This window comes from Cavia porcellus, unplaced genomic scaffold (assembly GCF_034190915.1).
Source record: "Cavia porcellus strain 051 isolate PalLab524CR breed Dunkin Hartley unplaced genomic scaffold, mCavPor4.1 scaffold_4, whole genome shotgun sequence".
Classification (NCBI taxonomy): Eukaryota; Metazoa; Chordata; class Mammalia; order Rodentia; family Caviidae; genus Cavia; species Cavia porcellus.
This window is the reverse complement of record NW_026947487.1, coordinates 84,600,053-84,627,870: the sequence shown is the minus strand read 5'-3', so window position 1 is coordinate 84,627,870 and position 27,818 is coordinate 84,600,053. Positions and strand designations below refer to the sequence as shown.

The following is a 27,818-nucleotide window of genomic DNA, read 5'->3' as shown; positions in this document are numbered from 1 at the left end:
CACACACACACACACACACACACACACACACATGCGTGCGCCACACACACGTTCTTGCTTTCATAGGAGAAAGACGATTAAGGAACAAACCATAATCAGGTTAAAAGAGGGAGAAAACATAGATTAAAGCCACCAACTCTACGGCTGCTCTGATGCAGGGACACCTGAGCTGAGTGTAAGGATAAGGACTTAATGTGCAGAGTGCACGGAGAAGCATTCCAGGCAGAGGGAGCAGCAAGTGCAAAGCCCGGTGGCAGTTTGAGACCAAAGAAGTCTGTGTAGCTGGAGCTGAGGCAGGGACAGGCAGTGGGCCTGCCCTGGGTAGCTTTGGTGACCACAGGAAGCCACTGAGGCTTTTAAAACTAGACACAGATGCAGCTTCCTTTATAGTCAAGATGGGTTCCTCCAAGTTCCTCCTCCTGCCTGTGCTGGGACCTGTGTCCCCGGTCCCTTGCTGGGCACTGCTTGGAAAATGCAGGCTCGTTCTGATCTTCTGACCCTCAGCCTTGACCTCCCTTGGTTGTGCCAGCCTCCAGTCTGCAGAGGTGCTCCCAGCTCCGTGGCCTCTCACAGCCTCTGTGCCTCTGGGCCTGCTTCTTCTGGATCTGGCTTCGGATCCTCTGCTGGGAAGCAGACTTAACAACAACCCTTCAGTGTGGGGCTCCTGTGAACACTGGACTGTTGGACACCACCGCAGCCTCACACAGGGCTGATGGTGGGGCTGTGTCTGAGCTGCCACTTCTACAGCTGGAGGAACAGGGCCTGCCACATCTGTCACTGCCTCCTGGCTGCCCAGCTCAGCTGCTCACTTCAAGGCCTGTGTGTGTGAGAGAGGGAGCGATACAAAGATTGAAGGCAGGGCTTTCACGCTGAACTATATCCCCAGCCCTATTTTTCTTTTTTAATCTTGAGATAAAGTCTTGTTGAGTCTGAATTTGTGATCCTCCTGCCTTAGCCTCTAAAGAGTGAGTGCTGAGAGTTTATAGGTGCTTTGTAGACTCTTCTAGTGCTGGGAGTATATATGCTTGGGTTCTTGACCTGGATCGCTTCCACATTGTAACCATTTAAACAGCTGGGCTAATAGTTGAGGCCAATCTAAGCCACAGATTTACAACACCTTTTATGAGCTGGCCGGTGTGGCTGGAGCGTGTGTTATCAGTAAACATGGCAATGCCACTGATCACCCAGCACAAGTAGCCTCAGCTGGTTTAGCCAGAAAGTTCCTAAAGGTCCCGTTAGGTCCTCTCGTGGGCTTACACAGTGGACCCGCCTTGCATTAGCTGTGCGAGTGCAGCCAAATTAGTTAACAGAGGCCCTGGTTCCACGTGGATGGGAGCCCAGCCCCTCGGAGTCACGGCTGGAGGAAGGAAGCACAGTGATGGCCTCCGGAAGAGGAGCCGCCTGCCCGCAGGAGGAGACGGTGGTGGTGATGCGTGGGGGCAACATTGCTTGGATTCCAGCATCAGAGAAGCCGGTTCCCATCCTGGCAATGTGCCCTCTGGCAAGTTGCTTAAACTCTTGACTCTTATCTGTAAAATGGGGTAGAAGCAGTTTCCTGTGAATTGAGAGGATTCCATATGATGTACCGGGTTGACCACGATACCCACTCAGATCCCGGGAATGTGGGCTTATTGGGAAATAAGGTCCCTGCAGATGTATGCAGTGTGCCTTAAACCCAACATGACTGGTTTCCTCCTCATTTTTTTGCAGTACTGGGTGTTGAAACTAAAGCCTTTACTGGGGATTTAGCTCAGCGGCATAAGCGCCTGCCTTGCAAGCAGGCAGTCGTGAGTTCAATCCCTGGTACCAATAAAAAGGAAAAAGACAAAAAAAAAAAAAAAAAAGAAAGAAACTAAAGCCTTTATACTAAGCTACCTCCCTAGCTCTTCTAGTTTTATTTTTAAAATTTTGAAAATAGGGTCTCAGGGGCTGGGGATTTAGCTCAGCGGCATAAGTGCCTGCCTTGCAAGCAGGCAGTCATGAGTTCGATTCCTGGTACCGATAAAAACGAAAAAGACAAAAAAATAAATAAATAAAATTAAATTAAAAAAAAAGAAAATAGGGTCTCACTTAATTCACTAAATTTCCCAGGCCAGACTCAAACTTGCAGTCCTCCTCAAACTTGGGCCCTGGGAGCCTAGCTCCTTGCCTCCCTTTCCTTTCTCATTGAGAGCTCTCACTGTGCAGCTTCCTTTGTAAGAAGAACTGTGAGGGGCTGGGGATTTAGCTCAGCGGCATAAGTGCCTGCCTTGCAAGCAGGCAGTCGTAAGTTCAATCCCTGGTACCGAAAAAGACAAAAAGAAAATGAAAAAAAAAAAAAAAAAAAAAAAGAACTGTGAGAGGCCAGGAGGGAATCTTCCCTAGCGCCTTTGCTGAGAGCCTTGAGTATGCACTTCCAGCCTCTAGCACTAGGACAGAGTATAGTTCTGATGTTTTAAGCTGCCTAGTTGTTAGTGATTTTGTTAAAGCCACCACAGGAAATCAATACATGTGACAGTCCAGGCAAAGCACCGTCCTCAGTATTTTTTATGGGGCACGCAAGTCATGATGGCTGTAGGCCAGTTTGGGGGAGCCCTTCAGCTCCCCTGACCTCAAGTCTTGCTAGCAATAGGGTGGGAAGGGCAGCCTTGCATCACAGTCTGGTCTCCTATTTCCCCTGCCTGGGAGATGCAGCTGGCTGCCCGAAGGGAGCTGGCTGATGTCCATGAGTCTGGAGGGGGCTGATGCTGAGGTCCCAGGGGCCCTCCATATGTCCCTGCTGTGAGAGGGTGGTGGCTGCTCCCTGCCTGGGCCTCCTGGGTGACATCTGGGGTGGCAGCAGCCCAGCCTGGTTCTGGAGCCCGGCTAACAGTGCCTCACAAACCTGTCCAGCAACAACATTCTGAGGGTGCTTTGGAGCCACCGCCAGCTGCCACTCCACAGCCTGTTGTGGTTTTGTACCGCAGACAGGAATGTCAGCTGCTTCCCTGCTCCCCAAGAGAGGTGAGCCCTGACTCACTTTGGCACTTCTGAGCCCAGGGAAGGGTTTTGTGTGTTAGTCAGAACCCCTACCTGCCCCTCCCCACTGGTTTCTGTTCCTTGATGGGGAAGGAAGGGGAGGGAGGGAGACAATGCTGGACAAGGAAAGATCCAAGTCTCCCACTTCTCAGAGCCAGTCACCACTTCTCAGTTTGAGGCGAGGAGTGCTATGGTTTTGCTTTTGTTGTTTTCTGAGATAGTCTCACTGTGTCACTTAGGCTAGCCTCAAAGTATGTAAGCCAGACTCAAATTTAACATCCTCCTGCCTCAGCCTCCCAAGTGCTGGGATTACAGGTAAATGCCACCTACACTGGCATGGTTTGTGTTTTAAGTAGGTTCTGTTCACTTGGGCAGTGGAGAGAAAGCCCCACAGTATCTGAAAATAGTACTTTCTGTGGGCTCCCCACTTCTTGTTCGGTTTTGTTTTCTGAGACAGAGTCTCACTATGGTATGTAATCCAGGCTGGCCTTGAATTTGCACCAGTCCTCCTGCTGCAGTTTCCCAAGTGCTGGGATTACAGGTGTGCACACCTGGTGTTCCCATTCATCCTTTAGAGGCTCAGCTTTCTTACCTGCAATGGGGAAGCTTAGAGAATTTAAGGGACTCTTAGGAGTGTGGTTACCCTCTCCTTTCTCCCCAGCATCTCAGACACCTTTGTTAAATAACCATACGTAGCAAGTCAGATGACTTAGATCCATTGGGAAGGGGGCTTGGCAGCCCCTCTGTGGGTACTGGTTAAAGGCTGCGAATCTACACTAGGACAGAGTAGGCCTAGACCTTAGAGCAAAGGAACAGGACCCCTGAAGCCCCTCACACAGCTGAAGTTCAAGGAAGTAAAAATCCTTTTGCAGCAGGGCGGCCTGGCTGGGTCCAGGTGTGAACAGCCACTGGGGCCCCAGCAGTCCTGGCCATGGCACCCAGTGCTGTACAAGAGCCACTGTGCAGGAGGGGCAGGAAGGGAGTCGGGGTGTTTGGGGTTACACAGAAGAATCTGTGATGCCACAAGCCCAGGAGGCTCTGCTGTGGGACGACCTACAGCTGGACAGAGCTGAGGGAGCGGCCAGACCTTGTCTCCCTTTCTTCTTCCCAGGCTGTGGGAGGAGGTTTTTGCAGGCATCACCATTCCATTTTCCTTTTGGGGCTCACATTTATCCCCCTACTCCCAGTACAGCATCTACTTGGGGCAGCCTCAGGCTCCCTAGTGGAAGAGGCAGCCTAGGCACTTGGGTGGCCCCAGCTTGGCAGAGTGGGGTGAGGGGCAGAGAGTCAGCCCCTGGGGCTTCTGGGAGATGTTTGGAGGGACTTGAGGAAACATGGGGGCCTTTGGCACCTACAGAGCAGTATTTCAGAACATTCTGTTCTCCTGGCCTTGAGCTGGCAACACCACCCCTGAAGCTGTCCTGGTTTCAAATGTGCCTCCAGGACCCCAGATTGAGGTCACCCCTCACCAGGCAGCCTGTTCACTGTGGCTTCTTAACAATCAACGTTTCCCCATCTGTAATGTGAATAGTACCCACCTTGTAGGATACTATACAAATTAAATGTGATCATGCACATTAAATACGTAGCATGTAGCATATAGTAAGTGCTCAATAAATAGTACTATTTATGAGGACACTGAGGCCCAGACAGGTTAAGTCTGTTCTTCAAATCACACAGCAGGGAAGCCTTATTAGGGAGCTCTGGTGTAATGGAGGAGAGCAATGAATCCCCTAGAGTGACCACTCCCATGCTAGGTGAGTGAAGATAAGGGAAGATGGTCCTGGCTCCTCACTGGTCAGAATCAGGAAGTCACACACAGGGTTTCCTGGTGTCTTCCTGGGGCCTCACAGGTGCACAGGCTACTGCTGTGCAGGTAACCGCAAGCCCCAATGGGAACATGTGGTGAACACGAGGTCCCTTCTGAAAGAGGTGCCGGGGCTAGGGATGGCAGAGAGAAGCTGGGCAGGGTGGCGGCAGGCAGCTGGGCCCTGGATGTGTGCTGAAGAGAATCATGGGACAAGGATGCCCTGACCACCTGGGGAGGCCGAGTGGTGCAGGGGCCCGGGCCTGACAGGAGGCTGCCTGCATGGGGTTGTCTAGAAGGTGGGGCTGCTCACCGTGTGCGCACCTGATGGCACAGCCCTCCCGCTGCACCAGCCAGCACTCCCTCCCCGTCTGTCCATCGCCTGCCTGAGTCATGTGGCTTTGCTGGTTGGCAAGCACTCAGTTCCATCTTTGGGCTGGAGCTTTGCAGCAGCTGAGTCTCTTGGTGCCCAGGTCTCTTCCTTCCCAAGGCACGAGGTGCAGGGTGCGAGCGGGGTGCCAGGCTGCATCTGTGCTGTGCAGCAGAGGGAAGTCTGAGTTACCACCTGAGGCTGCTCAGCAGAGGCTTGAGTCCGGCCCTCTGGATGGCTGGGGTCTGCAGGGGCGTCTCCTCTGTTCACGGAGCACAGTGCCATCTGTGTCTTGTGGCTGAATGTGTCTTAGGCTGTCTGCCTGCAGAGATTTACACCAGAAGCAGCACCTCAGGATTCTTCCCTATCAATGGAAGAGCCCCCACTTCTCATGGCCAATTTCGTCCTTGCACCTGTGCCCTTGATTGGGGGTCTAGTGTGTGCTGGCACTGCCCCTGTGAGGGCCACACCTGCATGCAGACCCCGAGTTGCCCAGAGCACAGGGCCAGCTGTGGGACCTTGGGCAGCAGCAACTTCCAACTTTGCTCCTTGGGATGTATCTGTCCCTGGTCCCCGAGACTCGCACCAAGCTGTGTCCCCAGGCCCCCAGGTGAGCAGCACCGTGTCCTGCTATGCTCCCTTCCTGCTCAGGCTCTGATCATCTATTATGCTGCCTTTCTCCACGTGGAGGAGGAAGGGGACAAAGGTGAGTACTGTCACGCCCACTCCTCTCTTGGCAGCAGTGCCTGCTCCCTGGGTGACCCATGTGCTTCTCTCCTGGGCTCTGAGTAAGGGTGTGGTGGTTGGGGGATACCAGGGACCCCACTCCCAAAAGTCAGATTCCAAAGGCAGTGTTGGCTGGACCCATGCGTACTGTCTCCCGTGGGGCTCTGCCTCCTTCTCTCCTCAGACCTGCAGTCACCCTTTCTCAGTGCCACCTACTTCATGGCGTAGTGGGGAGGTCACCACCACCCTGCTAGACACCCATTGGGGAAGAAATCTGCCCCAGGTCGCGTAGTAGTTTAGGGACACAGCTCCTGCCTTGTAACACTCACTTTTGGGGGGAATGGTGCTGGGGATGGAATCCAAGGTCTTGAGCATGGTGGCCAAGCACTCTCTCACGGAGCAACATCCTCAGTCCTTTTATTTGGAGACAGAGTCATGCTAAGTTGCCTAGGCTGGCCTGGAACAGCTGATCCTCCTGCCTCGGCGTCCTGAATAGCTGTGATGACAGTTGGTACCACTGCGTGTGGCTACCACCCACCTTTGCCAGTGCTCCGTGCCACCTGTCCTCAGCTACGCCACACATTCGTGGGCCTACCGTAGTTATTCTCATAATGCAGTGCTTCAGCTGTTTTTCTTTTTTCCACCACTAGGGATTAAACCCAGAACCTTTGCACTGTGCTACGTTCCCACTCTTTTTTATTTTGACGCAGCGTCTTGCTTGTTCCGTCACCTGAGTGCCAGTGACATTGGTGGGGCAGGCGGAAGCTGGGCCTCATGGAGATGACTAATAACAGACCAACCGTGGGAGGCTGGTTAATCAGCAGCGTCAAAACTTCCGCAGCTGTTTGCAAACAAGGGCAGCCCGAAGAGGAGGCAGTGGCGGCTGGGGTTGTTGTGGCTGCTACACAGTCTGGCAGGTGAAGCTGCGGCTCAGGGACAGCCATAGGGGCAGTGCCAAGAGATGGACAGTGCGGTTGGGACTGGGACTGGGTTTTGTACAAAAGGGCTTTCCCTCCAGACACTGTCCCTGCCCCAGCCCCAGCCCTGAGGGATTTTCTTTCCAGGAGTGACTGACACTGCATGAAGCTGACAGGCAGCTCTAGGGCGGGTGAGAGCACCACCTGGCAGAGCCATTTGTGTGCTGCTGGGCACGGGGCAGTGGGATGGCTTGGAGCCACCTGGGAAGTGGCCAGGACTTGAGAGCAGGTGGGAGGGGAGCCTGAGCCAGTGTCCCTGTTCTGTCAGGCCCTGCCTGGCTGACAGCTCCCCACGGCTGACAGCCATCACTCAGATGTTGCCCCATGCCTTGTGCCTCTCAGGAGAGCCGGCCAGGGCTAGAATTTGAGATCCAAGAGAAAATCTGTAAATTACAGTGACGAGTAGTTCTCTTCAAAAAATGCTGCCAATGCCTGTATAAATTTGATGCAGCCCTTCTGAGGGCAATCTGGTAACATGTCGGAAGCAAAACCAAAATGCTGAGATTCTATTCAGAAAGAGTTTATGAAACAGACAGCTCCTTTTCTCCCATCACCCCAGAATGCATGGGCTTGTGAGAGGGACAATGTTGATAGCAATGCTGTCTTTAAGGGTAAAATTTTGGGCACTGCTTGGATATTGGCCTCCTGGCATGGTCTGCTTGGTCCACACAGCACTTCTTTGTAGAATATTATGCAGCCACTAAAAACGATTATTTTCAGTGGGACCCTAGCGCCTCATGAGATCTTCTAACCTCAGCTTCAGTCTGGGGTCTGCAGAAAAGAGCAGATCTTGGTGGGAAAAAGTAACATGGACAATTTTGATTACATTGTAGCTAATCTGCATTCCACCTACTGCTGTTTGTATTTGCAAAAATGCCAGTCATATGCCAGGTGCTGGGCTAAGGGTGTCTCATGCTTGCTTTGCCTTTTATCTTACCACCATCCAGTGGATCAAGTACTACTACTATTAGTGTCATGTTCGCAGGAAGAAACCCAGGTACCAAAGAAGTGACTAAACCGGGGTTCACACGAGTATCTGCCTGGCCCAAAACCCATGGCTTGTTTTCCTCTTATGATTCTAAGGATCGTTTTCTTCTGTCTCTTTTTACTATGAGTAAGTTAGCCCAAGGTTAGACACCAGAAAGAAAATCTGGGCCAACGACAATAAGCTAAGGGTGGCTTTTCCCTTTCTTGGCTTCTATTTATTACCTTGGTGTTGGAAAAACATCAAGTGAAAAAAAAAATAAAAAAACACCACCACCTTGCAGGGCGCAGTAGTCTGAGATTGCAGTCCCAACTACTGGGGAGGCTGAGGCAGGAACATCCGCAAGTTTACAAGTTAGAGACCCGCAAGCATGCAAAAAGAAAGTAAATTTTTAAAAAGCCATAAAGCACCTAGAATTTGCAGTGGAAGGGACAAAGCCAATGAGAAAGCAAGTTAATTAATAATGCGCTGGTTGGTGTAGTAGGAGAGGAGCTGGGCGCAGCAAGTGAAGCGGAGGGGAGCGTTTGTGAGGAGCGAGGGATCAAGGCGAATCCAGGAGCCGGCTGGGCTTACCGGCGGTGCTGCTCCTATCCATTCTTGGGAAAGCTTTTTATTACTGGGTGCTTACTGTATTATCTCCCCAGTGTTTGCATTCCTCTCATTTTTTTAGACTCTAGGAAATGATTAAAAAAGGCCTCTGTTTACTTTGCTCCCAGTGTGCAGGAGGGAGAGAATCTGCCAAATCCCTTGCAGGGTAGAGAGAAGTTTCAGTCCTTTTACCCTGGGAGCCGGCAGTGGGTCCCACCCGGGTCAGGGACCACTGCCTGGTGGCTGGAGGGGAGTTGGGCTCCTTGAAGGGATCTCTGAAAATGAAGAATTTTTTCCCCTTCCAAATGGGCTTTTGGGGGAACACTGGGGGAGCAGGTAGGGGATGGGAAGTGCTAGTCCTTCAAGTATCTGCTGAGCCCTCAGGGCTTGGCAAGACCAAGGCTGGAAGAGGTTGTAGCCCAGCTGAGGGTCTCTGCCCAGTGCATGATGATTTCGGGGGCACAGGAAGACACAGGTTCCAGCTAGCACCTTGTGGAGTCAAGATTGCTCAACATGGAACTCAACACCAGAACGTTTGCTTATTTCAAGAATCTGTTAGCTGAGCATGATGGTGTTTGCCAGTAGGCCTAGCTACTGAGGAGGCTAAGGCAGGAAGATCATTTGAGCCTAGGAGCTCAAGGTCAGCCTGGGCCATGTAGTGAGACCTCATCTCAAAAAAAAAAAAAAAAAAAAAAAAAAAAAAAAAACAGAAAAGAAAAAGAAAAATCGTTACCCAAGATAAGGATACACACATTTCATAGCTGCCGGATGCTCATTACTGAGCACCCTGAAACAAGTGCTTAAAGTATCCTTTTCCTTCTGGTAGGAAGTTTTATGAATTCACGTGGGAAGAAAGTCTGGGTATGTTTCATGCATCGTGTTCTTTGAATTCTGCATGCCCTGCATGTGTTTAGTGAACATGCATGTGACACCAGGCCATGTGGTGAGGCTTTTCTTGTCATTATGTCAGAAAAGGGCTCTGACTCCCAGGAAGGGTTGCCCCGACAGGAAAGGCCATCATATTTGTGTATGTGTGTATGTGTGTGTGTGAGTGTGTGTGTGTGTGTGTGTGTGTGCATGGGGGGGGGGTGTCTGCTGGTGTCTGTGAGCAGGACTCAAAGGAGGACAGAACTGGTCAGATATGAGGCAGGGGGCAGCAGGGTGACAGCAAGAGGCCTTTGGGTGGAGGGCGGGGTATGATGGGGATGTCAGCACTTGCAGAGGGAGAAAAGAGATTGGGTCTCAAGTTAAACTATTCAAACTGAAACGTCTTATGTGTACTTGACTCTGGGTTACTATAAGGATTAAGGCAAACATCATTTCTCCTGTTTGCTGCCTTCCAGGGAAAGGAATCTGAGGCCTTGGCTGTCTTTTATAGATGCAGATGCATGCGAGGTTAGGGATTTCAGCTCCTTTGAACACAAAGATGGCAGCGCTGACCTACCTGGGGGACAGGATATATATGGGTATGGGGTTGCAATCTTCTGGCTGCCAGCTTCTGTCTGGCCTTTCTGGGGACATCTATGCCTCTAGCAGATGGGCAGGAAGTGTCAAGGGCAAAGGCTCATGTTGGGATGGGCAGGTTTCTGGCAAATCCTCCACCACCCCTGTGGCCAGGGGAGAGTTGGCAGCCTCTGTAAACCGTCAGTGAAGTTTCTGGCATAAAAATGACCTTGGAGTTGGTATGCAGTTCCTGGTGATATTATGGGTTCTTAAAACAAATTCCAACAGTTACTTAACAATTCAGTTTTTCCATTTAAAGCCAGAGTTTTCCTAGAATTTCAAATATGTCTCCTTCTAATCTGTCAGTTTTCCTTCACTAGTGCTTTGACCGTAATAAACTCTTGTACTTATGTACATACGATGATGCTTTGTGTGTTCACAGCACTACTGGGCTCATAGCTCAGCTCTGACTCATCCAGCGTTTGTGAATGAACTTTCTGAGGCTCGGGTTTTCCCTCCTTAAAAAAATGGGGCTATGACAGTGCCCACTTCATAGGGCGATCAGGGTTACATCTTTTTTACAAAAAAGCTCAGCACAATGCCTGGCATGGAGTTAGCTTTGAATAAATGGTCTCTATTATGTGCACACGGAAAAAACTTGTGCTGAAATGTTGGCAGCATTTATCCCCAGTGGGTGGGATGATGGTTACAAGAGCATCTATTAGTTCTGTAATCAGAGAAAAAGTACAATAAATGTTATTATTAACCTAAAAACCTGCCTTTGGCTTTGCCAGAAGAAACCTGTAGTTAATGTCAGTGAGGCAACTCTTAAGATACTTGAAAGTGGGCACTGCCTACCTGTTCCGGGCACTGAATAGGGGCTGTAATAAAAGGAGATACTTGGTCAGAAATCTTCAGGTCAGGCAGAGAGCTTCTGAGAGGATGACTCCCCTCAGAGGACTTGGCTGGATATCTAACTCCCCAGAGGGTTCCAGGAGAGTGACATTTACCCTCTGTTTGGCCTTCACTCTAGAATCTCAGAAAATAAAACCAGCCCACTTCTAGAGGGGGGAATTGTTGCTGTTCTGGTCTGGCATCCAGGACACTGTGAGGCTGGGTGAGATTCTCAACTGCCAGCCCAGCCCCTGGACAGCAGCAGGAGATGACCCACCTGAAGCTGCATAACCCTTCGGGTGCCCTCCTGGGCCACCCCCTGCCAAGCAGGAAGGGGCAGAATGCCCACCATGCTGGCTGTTATCTGCAGGACCATCAGCGTGCAGGGCTGGGTTGTGAGCTGCCACTGTCTCCTCCTTACACACTCTGGAGGGGGCAAATGGTGCTGACTCCAGAACAAAATGCTGCCTCTGTTCAGAGACAAAGAGCACAGTGGCTCCTCTGGGTCAGCTGTCTTTCTGGCTGGCATGTTCCCCACTCTCCCTAGGCACATCCTGAGGAGGGCCTTCCAGGGCTGGGGCTAAGCTGGGAGGCGCTGCCCTCTAGGCCTGTTTTCCCTGGGGCTCACAGAGGTTTTTCCTTAACCCCAAGCAGCTCCCCGCTGCAGAGAGGTTCATTTGCAGGGGTGGGGTGGGGTGGGTGGGGCAAGGGGCTGCTGGGCAGGAAGCAGCTGGGCCAAAGTGTGGGTGTTACATGGAGTGAGCATGTGTATGTGAGCTGCACAGCAGTAGTGCCAGAGCACATGGGAATGCATGACAATGTGTAAGCGTACTACCTCGTGTGCAAGAGCACTTGTGCATGCTAGAAGGGGAAGAAAATACGCTTGTATCCGAGACCCTGTGAGCAAAGCATCCATATGTACCAGCTCTAGAGTGTGAAAGTTTTGTACTGGGGTTGAGACTGTGGGTTCTGCTGCCTGTATGAGCAGTTAGGAGTGTGCTTCTCAGCCTGGGGAGGGAGCTGTGTAAAGGCATGTGTGCAGTCCGTGTCGGCAGCAAAGGGCGCAAGCCTGTTTGGGAAAGGACAGGCGTGTGTGCACCACAGGATGAGCATACACGTGTGCGCAGGCATGTGCATGGAGACAAGCGCCTGGTGTGTGTGCATGAGGACGCGCGCCGCCCCGCTCCCCGCCGGGTACAGCGGGTTGCCATGGGAACGCGCCGCGGCCCGAGTTAATCATTTCCTGTGGAAAGTGTGCGGGAGGGGCGGGAGCGGGGCGGGCCAAAGACTGTAAGGAGGAGGAGGAGGAGACGGCGGCGTGGAGCTGCCTCCAGCCAGCGGGCCGGGCCGAGCCAGGGCGCTGCCGCGACGTGGGGATCCTGCTTGCGCCAGGCCGGTGAGTCGGGGCCCAGCTGGGTTGGGCAATCAGGCTCCGCCTTGCTGCCCGGTTTGGGGTGCAGCATTTGGACCGGACCAGCCCTCAGAATTCCTGTGCCGGGACCTACTGGGGACCTGGGAAGGCCGGAATCCTAGACTCATTCCTCCACCGCGTCCCTTGGTGTCATACAGCTCAAGACCAGAACATTGCCCTGTAGCCGGGTTAGGGGTTGCTGGTACCATGGGACCCCCTTCTGATTTCATTGGCTAGCTGTAGCGCAGACCCTACTTGGGAGCTATGTGTCAATCAGCGCCGCCCCCTCCCCTGCCTGGTCTCCGGCACCCCGGACTCTAGGGAGACCTTGTCATTTCAGTCCCTCCCACCGCTCCTTCTGAGCAGTTGCCTCCCCCTGCCGGCCCGGGTGGAGTGTGCTAGTCTGGCCCAGGATTGGAAGGAGGGCCTTGGCCAGTGCCCTCCGGGACAGTGAGGAATTGAGCCATTGACAGCTGCAGCTGGGGAATCCCAGCAGACAGGGTGAGCCCAGAAGCTGCTCCTTTCCATGCCCTTCTGTGAGTTAGAGCAGAACTCTGGTTGGCCTTAGGGAAGGGCCTGCTCTTGCTGTATCAAAATTCTGAAGTACAGTTTGCTGCCCCCCTCCACCCCCAATAGTTCTGTCTCAAGATTGGGAGTTGTGAGCACCCCTGTTCTTTCCCCTTCCCTGGTTTCCTCTGCCCAAGAGTGGGTGAGCACCTTCCTTGCCTGACCTAGTCCCTGTGCCCTTGATAAAGTAGCCCTTTCCTTGACCAGGGAGAGTGATTTGCTGGGATCACAGCCTCAGAATGGGGCCCTGTGTTTGCAGATTGGACTTCAGGGACCAGAGTGCTGGGTTCTGCTGTCTGCAACAGCACCAGGGAGCAGGTGCTTTGAAATCCGAATTGGCTCTAGAAAAACGACGAAGTGTGACTGTGTTGGGGGGCAAGTCCTGGGGAGATCAATCCCTCTGCTGTGTGGTCTTCTACCAACTCTGTTACCCAAACTTTGCAATGTCACTCATGTAGGGCAGTGGGGAGGATGCAGTTCTGCTGTCTTGGCCTAAACCTGGAGAGGCAGATGTCCACTGATGGAACAAAGTTAATAAAATTAAATTTTTGAGCTTCTTGTATATGCCAGTAGTGTTCCTAGTACTTTACATGTGTACTGTCTAATCTTTATACCAGTGCTATAAAGGTAGATTTCTATTTTATATATGGAGGTAACAAGGCATAGAGAAGCAAAATAATTGTCCCAAGGATACTTGTACTAAGTAGCAGATCTAGATTCTGAACCAGAGCCACCACTTAACCCTGTGAATCTTAGGTCAGTAGAGTTTCCAGGATATCAGGTCTGATATCCAAAACTCATGTAACTAGAGAGAGAGAGACTGATTCTTTCTTGGCCTGGACCCCTGGACTTACTGAGATTCCTTAATGCTTCTGACCTTAGCACTCCTCCAGCTGCTAAATTCAGCTGCTTTTTCCTTTTGGGGCTTTAGCACACACCCTTCCTCTTTCTTCCTGACATCTTCCTGGCTGCCTTTCCAACTTCCTTTCCTGATAACGCAGGCATGTGGCCTCCTGTGGCCCATATCTTGCCCTAGCTGATCCCCCTAGTCTTCTCTTTCAACCATGAAGCGGCCGTCTGTGCCAGGCACCAGCTCACCTTGCCAGGAGCTGGGTTTGCAGGCAGCCCTGCCTTTCTCCTTCCTTCACCATCAGTCTGTAGGGTTGATTTCTGCCCATCTCTTTACACAGCTTGGAGAAGGGGACATGGGGCTATTCCCTTAGCTTTTCCACTCTACTCTGCTCCACGTCAGTTTCTTGGTGGTGTTGGGCAACGTTTTCAGATTAGCTTCTGCCCTGGGCTTTGGCCCACATTCCTATTCCCTTCCCAGTGAGATTGTACCCAAGGATCACCTCCTCTTGTTGTCTTAATCAAGGACGGAAGAGACTACAGCTCCTTCTAGGCCTCTGCCAACTAACATCAGGCAGCAGGTGATCAGACTGCCAGCCCCTGGACTTGTAGGTTTGTTGCTTCTGTATTCATGCCTGCTTCTGCGTACCAAACATGTCAGCTCTCCCCTTTTCTAAACACCACATCTTCTCAATTGCCTTCTCCTGCTTCTGTCCCACCCCCATTTGTGGCTTCCCAGATCTGCCCTTTGCCGTCCTCAGCTGACCTCTTAATGGGCTCCCCGGGTCTTTCTGCTGTCTGGGCTTTCTTCCAGAGGTGACTATCTGACCATCCCCTCCCTCCCTCTCACTAGTTGGTCACTTCTCTGACCTCCCATTTCATGGCTGTCTTTACCTGGTCACCTCTCCTCTTGCTCAACCTTGGGGATTGCATCCTGACCTTTGGCAGCAATAGCCTTTAGCTCTGAGTCTGAGTGGCCAGCTGTCACCTCTCTCCCAAGCTTTAGTCAGAGCTTGAGTGTGTGTGTGTGTGTGTGTGTGTGTTTCAGGACAGTCACCCAATAAGCCATTGCAGAACACTTGGTGTAGGCGCAGAAGGCTGGTGCTACTGGTAGTGTGGGTCCCGCCCTCTGGGACCCAAAATGGGTCACAAAAGGTGGACCCTATGCAAATAGATGTCTTTGCTGCCTGACAGAAAGTGGTCGCTGCGAGAAGCTCCATAGGAACTCCCTAGGGTGCTCCCAACTCACTCCTAAAACCAAACTCCATGTTATCTCTTCAGGCTGACTTTGCTTCTATAATTGGCATCACTGTCTGAGCCTGGGACTGCAACTTAGCTCGAATGCCCTCGAGGCTGCTCTGCACAGGCTAAACATGCAGGGTAAAGGTGTGCAAGGAAGGCTCAAACTCTGTTCTGTTCACTTACTCAGTTCCTAATGGACTCACGCAGCTTTCTGTCCTCGATTGGTCCTCTGCACCCCACACCACCTGGTACCTGGCACACCTCGCCATATCCTGTTCATATCCTGAGAGTTAACTGCAGCGTTTATCTCTTAACTGTGAGCTTTGAGGCCACATCTCTCCTGAACCACCCCCCCCAAAAAAAAACACACAAAGGATCCCTGGTAGGTGCCTGGCACATGATAGCACTCAATAAGTACTTATTAAATGAAAAAAATATGAATAAACCTTTGTATGCCAACACCTGCAGGCTGGGTGCAGTGCACATGTCTATTAAGTAATCCCAGGGAGGCTGAGGCAGGAGTAGTTCAAGGTCAGCTTGAACTACACTGAAATACATAATGAGACCCTATCTCAAAAAATCAAACCAAACCTGTAATACCTAGCACAGTACTTGCAATGCTCAAGGCACAAAGTGAAAGCCACTTGAATACATGAATGAGCTACACTGTAGGATCATTTGCCATGTATAAAACTGATTTTCATTGGGCATGGTTGTGCATGCCTATAAACCTGGCACCCTGGGAGGCTGAGGCAGAAGGAGTTCAAGACCAGCCCACCTCACTTAGTGACTTAGACCTTGTCTTAATAAAACAGGGGTGGTTGGACTGGGGATGTAGCTCATGCAAAGGTCCTGGGTTCAGTCTCACTACAAATAAAACAAAATGAAAAACCATAACTTGCCTCTGGCCCTCTGAGCCCCTTAGTGACATGCTAGGATTCAGAGCGTGGCCACTGGGACAGAGGAGTCTGAAGACTGAGGCTAAGTACATGGCCCAGTGTGGTTAGAAAATAAGAGAAAGGATGGACTCACCAGATGCTGCCAGCTCCTGGTGCTGACTCCTGGGGTGCTGTGACCTGGCATGTCTTTGTGCTGCCAGGTACTGGGATGAAGGGCTTGGATGTGGCAGGCACACCTGGTGCCTCCTCACCCACTCCTGAGCCTCCCTATTCTGTAATAAGCATCCCAACACAGAGACAGGCTCTGTTTTGTCCTGTGAGCCCAGGGATCCTTGAAGAGGTTGAGTCTGGGGCTCCTGCCCTGGTAACAGGTGACTGGTCCTTCGTGGACCCTGCCAGATGGCTGGGTGCCCACCAGCCGGCATCAAACTCTGCTCCCCTTGCTGTCTCCACAGGCTGCCCCATGCCCAAAGGAGGCTGCTGAGCCCCGGGCCATGGTCCCCTCTCGGCCCTGGAACCTGGGAGCCACGCCCTCACTGCGGGCCCTTTGGAGAGTGGGCCGGGCCCGGGAGCGTGAGCTGGGGATGGCTCGCCCCGCCCCGGCCCCAGCCAGCCCGGCTGCCCGCCCTTTCCCACACACCGGCCCGGGGAGGTTGAGAACTGGTGAGTCCGCATTTTTAAAATGCCTCTTTATTTCCCTTCCTTCCTCCAGATACTAGAGATGAGCCTAAGGTTTCTCGAGGTTCCTAAACTCAGTCGAGCTGTCAGGTAATTACAGGGTAGCAGTCCGGCAGCTCAGCGCCAGGAAGGGAGGGAACGTCAGTTCTTCAGTCAGTCTCGCCGGAGGAGGCTGAGTGTGGGTTAAACTTTAACAGTTCAAGGCGCAGGGGGAATCGACCACGCTGTCGCTGATCCCACTGGGTTGGGGTTCGGCGGTCTGCCTGGAACACGCTTGGGGGCTCACCCTGGTCCCTGCCCACGGTGTAAACAAGGTAAGTGAAGTGCCGGTGCCTGGCGCGGCACTGACACTCGATGCCGCCCCGGACTCGCCCTGGACGGGCGTGAGGAGCGCACTGAGGCTGTTTGGACCGTGGCCTGGCCGGCTTTGGGTGCTATGAGCTTAGATTTAGGAGTTGCCCTGGGTGGCCTCTGTAGAGATCCCCCCACAGCAGGTGTGTGGTGAAGGGTCCCCGAGTCTGGGCCTCTGCTGTGCCCTGGGGAGCTGTCAGTGCCAACTGGACTTTCTGGGTCATGTCCCCTGGTGCAGGGAAGTCAAGGAGAGAGTGGCTTCTCTGATTCCTAGTGGAAGCTGGGTCGTTGGGGCTGGAGAGCCACCTGTGACCCCTTGCTGAGCTCCCTAGGGGCAGATCTCAGGGGTAGAGTAGGGAGACAGAGTTCCAGCGGATTCCTTTGGGAATCTGCTGTCACTCACCCCTGACCTGCAGGGACTGGTTTAGCTTTCTAACCTGTCTTCTGGGCCATGAGGTCTAAGCCTCTCAGTGTACAGAGGGGACACTGAGGCCCAGAGAGTGCATGTAGGAAGTTCCTGTTCATCCGCTTCCACCACCGCTGCGTTTGTGCTGTCAGGGCAGCCAGAGCAGTGCCTTCCAAGGTCTCCCCACTTCTGTGGCTTGCTGGCACTCACTGCGCCTCACCAGAGCTGGGGATGACCCTGGGAGCCCCCAGGAAAAGCTGTGGGTCCGGAAGACCCAGATGTCTGAAAGGGGCAGAGGATGGGATCCACCCTGCCAGGTTGTTGAGAGGATTATAAATGTAATGTGAGCAAGTGTGGGTTTTCTGGTTAAAAAAGAGAAAAGGAAAACAAAAGCATTTTCCTTTGGAAAACCTAACGAAACAAAAATTGAAAAGAACAGAAAAACCACAGAAAAATACAAAAAAAAAGCAAGCATTTTGTATAGCTCCTTACAGTTTGTGTGTGCTTGTGTGTATATGTGCGTGCACACATGTGTAGGTCTTTAAAATGAATATTATGACAATAATATTCTCAAACTTTGAGACATGGGTCAGATGAACTTTTTAAAATACAGGCATGGTCTGCCGCTGGGGAGGGTCTCTGCCCAGCCTCTCTGAGTGCTCCCACCAGCCCTTCAGGCCCTCTGAGAGTGATGGGTGGCAGTGGGTTGATCAGCACAGAGGGTTTGAATACTGACTCTATGTGACCCCAGGCACATCCTTAATCCTTCTGGCCTGCCGGTTCTTTTCCTGAGTTATGAAGAGCTGGTGGTGGCTGTGACCCTCTAGGCCTGTATCTGGGGGCACTTCCTCTGTGTTTAGTACCCTGTGGGTACTTATTATGTCCCCTCCCTTCTGATCCTCACCATAGGACAGCATAGTTGGTTATCTCTCCCATTTTACTGACAAGCACACTGAGGCTTGGGAAGGCCTGGAAAGCACCTGTCTACCAGCGATAGTCAGATGAGATTGTGTCCCAGGGCGTGGCTCTACAGTTTGGTACTCTGTCTGCTCCACAGGCTGTGGGGTGGGGGAGGTAGGTGGGGAAGGGGCTTGCCCAGTCAGCAGGACACTATGTCAGAGCCCAAGGGGATGCTTTTTAGCTGGTCCTAAGAATGCTTTGGGGAACAGCCAGGGCCAGGCCACCCACTGTGGTTTGGGCTTTAATGAAGGCAGGGAGAAATTGCCACCTAGAGGCAGCCTGTGTAATAAAGCCACAGCCCTGGGGTGCACCTCCCAGGGTACTGTCTCTTTATGGTAATTCTTTATGGTACTGTCTCAAGACAGACCAAGTGTGGATCCTAGGAGTCACTGTGAGGCAAGGGGATACCCCTGTGGGGTCTCATGTGCCCTTCAGAAGGGAGTCTGGGTGGCTTTTGGTACAAAAGTGCGGTGGCTGCCCCTGCCCGGCCTTCCCTGCACACAGGGCAGAGGTATGCGGGCATGTGAGGTGCTCTCGGCCACTGAGAGGGTGCGAAAGCTGAGCTTGGCCAGTGGTCTGTGGCCAGCGGTTTGAGTGTCTCACCTATCTTTCTGTCCTGGGACAGGGCGAGGAAGAGACACGCTGGTTGGCGTGGACGAGGACTCCAGTACCCGCGTTGCAGCTCGCCCTGGCCTAGCGCAGTGCCGAGCCCTCAGCGTGGAGTGGGCGGACCCTGGGAGTCCCCGAAAGCTCTATCTGACCGTGCAGGTAAGCGCTGGGCCTTCAGCATGAGGAGGGGGTGAGTGGGCGGGTGCCCCTTAGTCCTCTAAGCTCCAGCGGCTGGTCCCCGACAGGTTCTGGGGACCTGCCTTGCAGCTCTCTGCCATGCTTCTCACGGCCTATCTGACCTTGAGCCTGCTTGGATGGGGCAGTTTGCTTGTAGGTGATGGAAGCTTTTTGGCCACGCCATGGCTGAGGTGTTGAAGTGGGAAGTATGGAGTCTTCGCTGACTTGAGCAGGGCCTGGAGTACTGAGACAATGAGCCAGTTTGGGGTAGCTGTTTATTTCCTTTTGGGTGTGAGACCATGGACCATGCTTGTATGGTATTTCTTTGAAGTGAGATCCACAGAGGGCTTCACCAACACTTGGAACTTGCCCACTATTATCACCAATTTTTAAAAGGTACACTTTACATGTATGTGTGAGAATGGCGTGATTATTGAAATAATACAGAAAGATCGCAGTGTAGTGGTTAGTGTTTGTTAAACATTGTTCCTGAACGGGTAGGTTTATGTATCTCATATAATCCTCCTAACTGTCCCAAGACACTTGCTGTTTTATCTGAGGTTTAAAGATGAGGCCATTCAGGTTCAGAGAGGTTAGATAACTTGTTGCCGGTCACCCGGTGACTGGGGGTCTAAACTACTGAACACAACTAGCTTTGTAATCCATGGTACAAGGAACTTACATTGTGCAGTTTTACACAATACCTGAAGCTGAATGCCTCTTGTGGTCCCAACTTGAGACATCTACAGTGACAGACTTGGTTATTCATTTATCGTTTCTGTGTAACTGCTTATATTTATAGCCTATCAGCCTCATTCTTTTAAACTACTGTGTAATATTCTACTTGAGGTTTTACCATAAGTTATTATTGGGCTGGGAGTATAGCTCAATGATAGAGCACTTGGATGGCGTGCCAAGGCCCTGGGTTTAATTCTCAGTGCCACACCACTGTGTTATCTGTATATCTATCTATCTGTCTATCTATATTTTGTTTTTTCTACCTTCTCTGTATTGTTTCTGATTATGGTGAGCCCCTTAAATATTTGTACAGCTCTGGCTTCAAGTACTTGAAAGAGCATCATGGGCTCTGCCTGTTTTTAATCCACACATTCAGGGAAGAGATAGGTATGAAAGACCCACTATGCACAAGTGCTGTGCTAGGTGTAGGGAAACAGGGATGAGAATAAACATTTGACAGTCTGGCAGGAGTGCCAGAGAGTCACCGAATGATCATGAATGCGAAGCAGGCAAGGGCCATAAATGCAGTGGCAGAGAATGAAATGTGAATTATCTGGGGGTGTTGCCCAGCCTTCCCTTGTGCTCTTCTGGCATTAACATGGAGAGATTCCGTCTTCCCAGAAGCCACATCTGCATAGAGCTTTGAAGGCGCAGCGTACAGATGGTGGGCAGGAGAGGGCTGCCCACCCTTGCAATGAATCTTCCCCAATATGGATGAAAGCCCTGGGCCTGGCAGTGTATGACCCCAACCCCTGAGCTGGGAAGGAGCCCAGGGCCAAAGTTGCTTCAGGGACAGGCTTGTGTTTTGTGGCGTTTCTCGGTCCTTCTCACATGGTTCATCTGAAAACTAAACCAGTTGCTCCTTTTATCTGCAGGTCTGAGGGAAAGCCAGTCTGGTCAGAGAACAGTTAAAGAAACCAGAGTTAGTCTTTGCCCTGACTTGGGCCACTGGTATTTAAATTGGGAGGCTGTGGTTGGGAATGCAGGGCCTCCAGTTGGGTGGTGCTGTGTTCCTGAGTTTTGATTATGGGGTGTTGGGCTGGAAAGCCGAGGCCTGGGGTCAGCAGATATGCCGAGGCTCTCAGAAGTTGCAGCCAGTCTCCAGGTGGTTCATGTGCCTTTGGGCCCTCTGGTGTGTCAGGATTGTGGATATGCAGCCAGAGTAGATCGTGGTCATAGCACGGCACCCCATAGGCGTGGTGACCCTCAGCCTTAAGACCCTCATAGAGATGCTGCAGGAATCCAAGGCCCGGGTCGTGTGTCCTTCCTGCGCCTTGGCCAGCAGGCCAGAAATAGTGTAACCTTTGCTCCAGTCGACAAATGGGAACTTCCAGCTGGTGCCGGTGCTGTTGCTGCCACCACCAACAAACCTGCGATGGTGTAGCAGCTGGCCGGAGGGTGGGGACAAAATTAAGTCTTCGGGAATTTTCCAAAATACAAGGGGTTTGCTTCCTAGGTTGGAGAAGGTGTGAGTGAGGGAGTGGATGGCAAACGAAGGACCCTGATGAGGTCACATTTCCTTTTCTTTGCAGTTCTTTTATTGTTTTTTTTGATGGTCAAAATAAAAAACAAAAAATGGAGATTATAGAAATAGTAATCACTGCTACTGTGCCAGACACTGTTTTGCTTCACTGCTGCAGTTATGCCACACAAGCACTAGGGGCGCTGTTGGTGTAATTTCTAGTTGAAGGTGGGAAGTGGGGCTTCAGGGAAAGGTGAGTGCTGCAACCTGCCACACACAGGTGACAGGTGGTCCACTCACGCCTTGCCCACTCTAAACTGTTTTTTTTAATTCTTTTTTTTCACAGTGTAGTTCAGCCTGGCTTTGAACTCAGTAGATAGCCCAGGCTAGCCTTGAACTTGTAAAGATTCTCTTGCCTCAGCCTCCTGTGTGCTGGAATGACAGGCATGCACGATCACGTCTTGCTAGTCTAGTTTTAAAACATCTCACTTGTCTGTTTTGAATATGGAGAGCACAAAGACAGGCAAGCTCCGCCTCGACCTCTCTTCCCTGAGACCCTTATTGATTTAAGAAATAAACAGAATGTTGTAGATGTTTATCAGGTGAAAACTTCAAATGCCAGAGAGGTTCAGGATGGACTGGACAGTCATCTGTGTTTCCCTTTGCCTTCCCATTGTGAAGTTTCTTTTGATTCTTCAAAATCTTAAAGGATGCTTGCTTCTCCTCTCCCTTCACCCCAGCCTCCTACAAAGAGCCACCATCCACTGATTTCTCTAGATTGTTTTCTCTGCCTGTTTTATGTTTACTGCCCTCAAATGGGATCGCGCTTCCATACTCTGCCGCATGCCTGGCATCTTGCTGTGTGGGCTGCCGGGCACCGCTTTCTACTCTTCTTACCGCTTCCTGCCTGTCCAGTGGTCTGCTGTGTCTCTGCCTCTTCGTCTGCAAACCTCCTTGATCTGAGGAGGGGGACCCACAGCCTCTAGAGAGCCACATGGGGTAGGGGGAGTAGAGGAGGCAGGGGAGCCCTCCCCCTGCTTGGTGGACTGGTACATAGCTTCCTAGTGCCGGGATGGCAGCAGCTCATAGGGTGGGGTGGCTACCCTGAGATGGAGGTGCATGTGGTGGGGCTGGGCAGCTTTCTGGGGTCAATGGGACTTGTACCTGGGGGGAGCCTTCCGGGCTGGCCCAAGCTCCTCCTGAGGATTTCAGGTGCCCAGAACCTCCTTGGCTGGTATAGAGGTCTGGCTGCCACAGGGCAGGAGTTTGTACCACCACTGTCTTGCTGTGGGATCTGAGGCCACTTCCTTTTAGACTCCAGGTCTCACTGCCCCTCACCAGCACAGTGAGGACTTGACCCGGTGGCCTGAGGGCCACGCCAGCTCCAGAGTGCACCGTTCCCAGGCTCAGGGTCCTTCCCTGGCACAGTCCCTTCATGTGAGGATTCTGGTTGTGTCTTGGCAGCAGGCCCTGCAGAACAAGGGGTGCAAGACCAAGAGTCAGGGGACGAAAGAAGACAATCTCTCGAAGAGGCAGGCGCTGGTCCCCAAGCGGGACAAAGAGGCCCCGGCAGCTGGTGGTGCCATGAATGTAGAGAAAACAGGTAAAGGAGGGCTGCCTGCTGACTCGAAACACCCTGACAGAGCTAGCGAGCAGGGAGGCTCTTGTGGAGTCCAAGATATCCCCGCATCTGCCCCCCACCTTGCCTCTGGCGGGTGGCTCAGGCAGACTTTGTCCACCTTTACTGACACAGAGCGGAACCGAGAGACTCCAGCCTGCCTCTCCCAGATCCAGGGACAGTGTCGTCTGTCCCCTGCTTCTCCCTCGTGCCACCAGCCCTGCCCAGTGATAAGAGGCCTTGGCCAGCAGGGCCTAGGGTTGAATTTCCCCACTTTTTGTCTTTTCCCAGCACCTGTCAAAAGCAGGGCACAGGTGGCAGCCTCCCAGACGCCACGACCTGCTGAGAGGCCTGGCTCCCTCCCCTCTAGCCTGGGCCTGTGGGGGTCGAAGGCTCCCTGGACAGGGATTGGATTTTCCAGCCTCTAGGCTGGGAGAAAGGAGCAGCGGCTCTGCTTTGGCCCAGCAAGGCCAGTTCTAGAAGATTCTACAGGCCCCCTTTGTGGTCTCATGGCAAGGCCCAGCCCATAGAGAACCGGGAAAAAGCATCTTCAAGAGCCCAAGGGGAAGCCCACAGGAAAGGGCCCTGGTCTTCCTGTTGTTTCCCTCATCCTGTGGCTGGAGGTTAATCTGTGTGTCTGAATTTGCTAGGGTCTGGCAGGAGTCTGCCCTTCTTTGGAGTTGTACCAGAACCAGGTTCTGAGATGTTGGGTCCAGCTGAAGTATGGGCAGCCGGCTTTGGGAGGGGACATTGTCCAGCTAGTGAGGCAGGCCTTCCTTTCGAGGTGGCAGAGGTGCTGAGAAGAGGAAGGCCAGGTCCTGTTGGGGTGAGGACTGGCTCTTGTCTATAGGCCCTGCCCCACTGGGCCCTGAGTGGCAGTCCTGTGGTGGGTGGTGCCTGTGAGGATGGACCTACCGGGTGGCTCTGTGGCCTCTTCCTTCCCTCTTCCCTTACTCCACTCTCCATGAGCTTCTCTGAGACCTTTTTTCTTCCTCCAAATGCCCAGGCTCTGTCAGCTCCCAGCACCAGCTCAGGTCCTAGTGCTGAGGTCCTGGTGAGCACCACTGGGGTGGCTCTGAGGGTGTTTTAGGCCTCTGGTGGCAGTGTAGTGTCTCAATGACAGAGTTTTCTGAGGCTTCATTTCAGCCCTGTGGGCTGTAACAGTCACCCACACTGTACACCCCCAGGGCTCCAGGCTCCTTTCCCAAGCCTGCCTTCTGGACCCTGCACACTGGACCCATTCACGTAGGAAGACCCCTCGGGGCCCCTCCCACGCACCGCTCAAGTGGTGGAACCAGCTCCCTGGCTGGAGCCCAGTGCCTTCCCTCCCATGCCACAGCAGTCTGCTGAGGGCAGAGGGCCACATGGGTCACATGCACCCCATGGCAGCCCCGTGTTTGGGCCTAGAAGCATCTGTCTACCCTCACTTTTTCTAGAATAGGCCACAAAAGCTCGGGAAACTCTGTGTGACTTGCACGCTGTATCACATGCAGGCCACACAGCCAGGGCCACTGTCCAAGCAGGGAGAGACCAGCCCCACCTCTCTGGAAGGAGGGAAAGCTGGCCTGGAATGCTCCTGCGCTCTAGACGGCCCCACTTCACCCCTGCCCGTCCATACCCGGGCCAGTTCTGAGATGGTCTTGCCTATGCCCAAGATACCCGACCCTCCCCCATCACTGCTCCCCTCCTCTGCCCCTCACACCCTTTGGCAGAACCCTGAGTGCCTTTCTGCCCCTGGGTCCAAGATGCTAGCCTGTTTGGTGCAGGTGGCTTCAGTCACAGAGTCTGGGAGCCCCTCACCCTGGGAAAGCCCAGAAGCCCTGGACCAAGGCCAAGTAGGGAGATGCATTGGTTAAGAACTGGGCTCTGTTCGCTTGGATACTCTGCAGTTTCTGTTTAGGCCACTGAAAGGAGGCCACCCCCCTCCCCATCCTCTTCTGTTCTCTGTCCTTGTATCCCCTGAGCTGCTGGCCAGCTCCTCCCTGCAGAGACCGTGCTCATTCTTGGTGCTCTGGCCACGAGCTGGCCAGCTGTGACAAGCATTCTGGGCCCCATTAGTAGGCCATGGGCCTCAATTCCATATCTGTCTGTCTCTTTCTTGCTCCTGGTGGTGACAGGACAGTGGAAGGCCATGGGAGGAGGAGGACTCAGGCCAAGGCCCTGCCCAGCTCGGTACTTGTCCCTTTCTCGTGCTGGTGTGGTCTCCATGTACAGGTGTCACCCTCAGTGCTGGCCTGGCTGCCCCTGTTCCATGTGCTGGTTTGCCTGTGTCCTGTCTGTCGCACTTGCACATATTCCTTTTGCCCCCTCTCTGTGCACAGGTGACCACTTCCTGCAGAGACTGCTGAGGCCTCTACTCCTTTCTCCTCCCGAGAGAGCTGGAAGTTTACTTCCCCAGGCACAGTGTTTCCTGGGTGAAAAACCTTTGTCTTTCTCAGTAGGAACAGCCTGTGAGCCACAGAGAGGGGCTTGACCTTCAGACCTGGGATATGTGCTTTGAGAGCACTCAAGCAAAGTTGCTCTCCTAAGCCTTGGTCTAAGCAATTCGGTCTCCCAGAAGCTGCCTGCTGAAGTCCCCTAGTGACCGTGCTGCCACTGCCTCCAGCCCTCGCCCACCCCCCACCTGCTTGCACCCCTTCCCATTGCAGTGGTCTGCCCTGCCATGCTGCACCCTCCTCTGCCAGCAGGACCACCACAGCCCTGCTGATCAGCCACTACTTTGCTTGTAGGTGGGCGACTCTTTGGCAGCGGGAGGTGCTCAAGCCTGTCGGGGTTGCCAAGGGCAGCCCCTGTGGTGCATAGGATGGTGGAGGCCATGTCCCAGCTTCAGAAGGAGAAAGCTCAGCTTCAGGAGGAGCTGGTGGTCCTACGGGAAAAGTTGGCCCTCCACGACAGTGACCAGCAAGCCACATCCACCCAGCTGCAGAACCAGGTACCTGGGGAGGTAGGGATGGGCAGAGACCACTGTCCACTATGGAGCAGTTGGAGGACGTTGTGGGGACACCTGGACTCCACCAGGCCTATGGCATGGTAGATAGTTGGGTTCTCCTCTCCTGGCCTGGGAAGATGCTAGAGAAAGAGGTGGCCAAAATCAGAGGCTCTGGGCTTCCTTCTGATCTCTTCTTGCTAGGGAGAGGGGTAGGAGGGGCAGGGACACTTACACTTTGAGGCCTGTACTTGGTCCACCCTTTCTTCCAATGTCCTGGCCAGGCAGCCTGAGAGGTCAAAACCAATCACGCACACACACATGCACACATGCACACATGTGCATGTGCCCCAGGAGCTAAGAGCTCGATTCTCAGGAGAGGTGAGCGTGAGTGGGAGGAGATACCCGGAAATGAGAGAGAGCTTCCTGTTTGTGCTAGGAGGGTCATCGCCCTGTCAACAACTGGTCAGGAAGTGTTTGGGGACCCTGAGCTGGGAGCTTCCTGACACTCGCCCTCCCCTGTGTAACTCACTGCTTTGCTCTTGTCCTTCATCTCCATGCAGCCCCCAGGCTCAGCTTCCTCCTCCATAGTCAACGCCCATCTAGGCGGCTGTCTGAGCCTCATCACTTGCCCAGGGTCCCCAGTTCCATGTGCCACATCATTCCCACGTGGGGTCCCTGTGTTCTTGGCCAGGCTCGGTTGACAGTCCTGCCTGGGGCATGGTCTTCCTCTGTCCTGTGAACCAGCCCAGAGGTGACTAAGAGATACAGCCTGTCTACTGGAAAGGAGTCACCAGAGCTGGACCTGACCTCAGTTCCAGGAAGCTGGTTGTTTGCATGTGCCTTGAGGCCCCCTTGGGGTGCCCCTTTGTGCTGTATCTCCCTCTTATACCCTGAGCCCCGTTGCTTTACTGTCTGGGTCTGCCTAGCCTGCAGCCCGGCAGTTCTTCGCAGCCAGCTCTGTATCCAGCTGCCTCTTGAGCTGAGTACAGGGCTTGCCCAGGTACAGCTGCAAGCTCCTGCCCCTGAGGCTTGAGTCTGGGTAAGATGGGTATTTGTTGCAGCCACGTGAAGTGGACAGACTGACAAGGGCTCTGCAGAGAGGGTGTACCTGCCAGGGGGCTGTTACCTGGAACAGTGCTGGAGCTGAGGTCTTGCACGCACATTCTGAGCTGAGGGAACAGCCTGTGCGCAGGGACTGTGGCAGCAGAAGAACCAGGTCCCAGGACGGCCGTAGGGGGTGTGGTGGTTCAGGACCCATCCTGCATAATGCAACTCTGCTCAAGGCCAAAATTCAGCAGCAGCTCTGGCTTCTCCGGTTGAAACTTCCCTGACTCTTTACTTTTCAATCTGAGCCTTTCTCTCTCTCTTTCTCAGTTTTATAAAATCCATCCTTAAAGTTGGTCAATTCAGTTGTTTTAAGTGTGTGTATTTTTTTTTAAAAATGTGTTTAATTTTTGGAAATTTTTAGGATCTCATTACATAGTTAGGCTGACCTTGAACTCATTACATAATCCAGGCTGGCCTCAAACTCAAGGTGATTGTGTTACTTTATTTTGTTGCTGAGACAAAATACCTGATACCCAAAGTTAAAGGAAGAAAGGTTTATTTATCTCACGTTCGTAGAGGTTTCAGTTCAGAGTTGGCTAGCTCCTGGGTGGGGTGGCACAGCAGAGGGGCATTGCAGAGGACAAACAGTTCATGGCAGGCAGAGGCAGCAAGCAACCAGCAGGGAACCTTTTTCTGCCCCATATATCTTATCCAGTCTGCCCACCTTTAGGGAAGTAACACACCCCTAGCGTTACACCCTTGATCACACACTTCGAATCAGCTACCTCCGAAAAGTTCCACCTATGACTACATGAGGCTTTGCGGGGTTATCTAGATACAAGTCACAATATGAGCCTCCTGTATCACACTGCCAAGTACTGAGATTTCAGGTGTATGCTTTCAAGTCCAGCAGTGGTCCTAAGCATATTAAGACAGTGTTACACCTGTCACCACTGTCTAGTTTTATTGAGACTGGGTCTCACTGTGTAGTCTAGGCTGGCTTCAAACTCATGGTGATTCTCTTGCCTCAGCCTCCCAAGCGCTGAGATTATAGGCATGTACCGCCAAGCCCAGCTGTCTATCTAATT

At 52.7% G+C, this 27,818-nt stretch overlaps 1 protein-coding gene and 2 long non-coding RNA genes across 11 annotated transcripts in view; 2 read left to right on the top strand and 1 right to left on the bottom strand.

The window, feature by feature from the left end:
- Positions 1–27,818, top strand: part of Kifc3 (kinesin family member C3) — a 61,857-nt gene that overhangs the window by 15,357 nt on the left and 18,682 nt on the right. For 3 of the 9 annotated variants that reach the window (XM_063247390.1, XM_063247393.1, XM_023566005.2), the window contains exons 2-5: positions 16,211–16,418; positions 18,776–18,918; positions 22,601–22,739; positions 25,484–25,686. In XM_063247390.1, coding sequence (XP_063103460.1) covers positions 16,211–16,418; positions 18,776–18,918; positions 22,601–22,739; positions 25,484–25,686 — 693 coding nt within the window. Of the gene's footprint in view, positions 1–16,210; positions 16,419–16,504; positions 16,748–18,775; positions 18,919–22,600; positions 22,740–24,871; positions 24,927–25,483; positions 25,687–27,818 lie in introns of those variants that run through there. The other 6 variants (XM_063247394.1, XM_063247392.1, XM_063247396.1 and 3 more) reach the window with 6 other exon arrangements.
- LOC134475752 (uncharacterized) lies at positions 115–16,216 on the bottom strand. Its single transcript, XR_010046983.1, has 3 exons — positions 15,889–16,216; positions 5,118–5,496; positions 115–1,529 (listed from the first exon to the last, which is right to left on the bottom strand). It is a non-coding gene; the product is annotated as an uncharacterized LOC134475752 (long non-coding RNA).
- On the top strand, positions 12,190–13,327 carry LOC134475751 (uncharacterized). The gene is made up of 2 exons (XR_010046982.1): positions 12,190–12,699; positions 13,025–13,327. It is a non-coding gene; the product is annotated as an uncharacterized LOC134475751 (long non-coding RNA).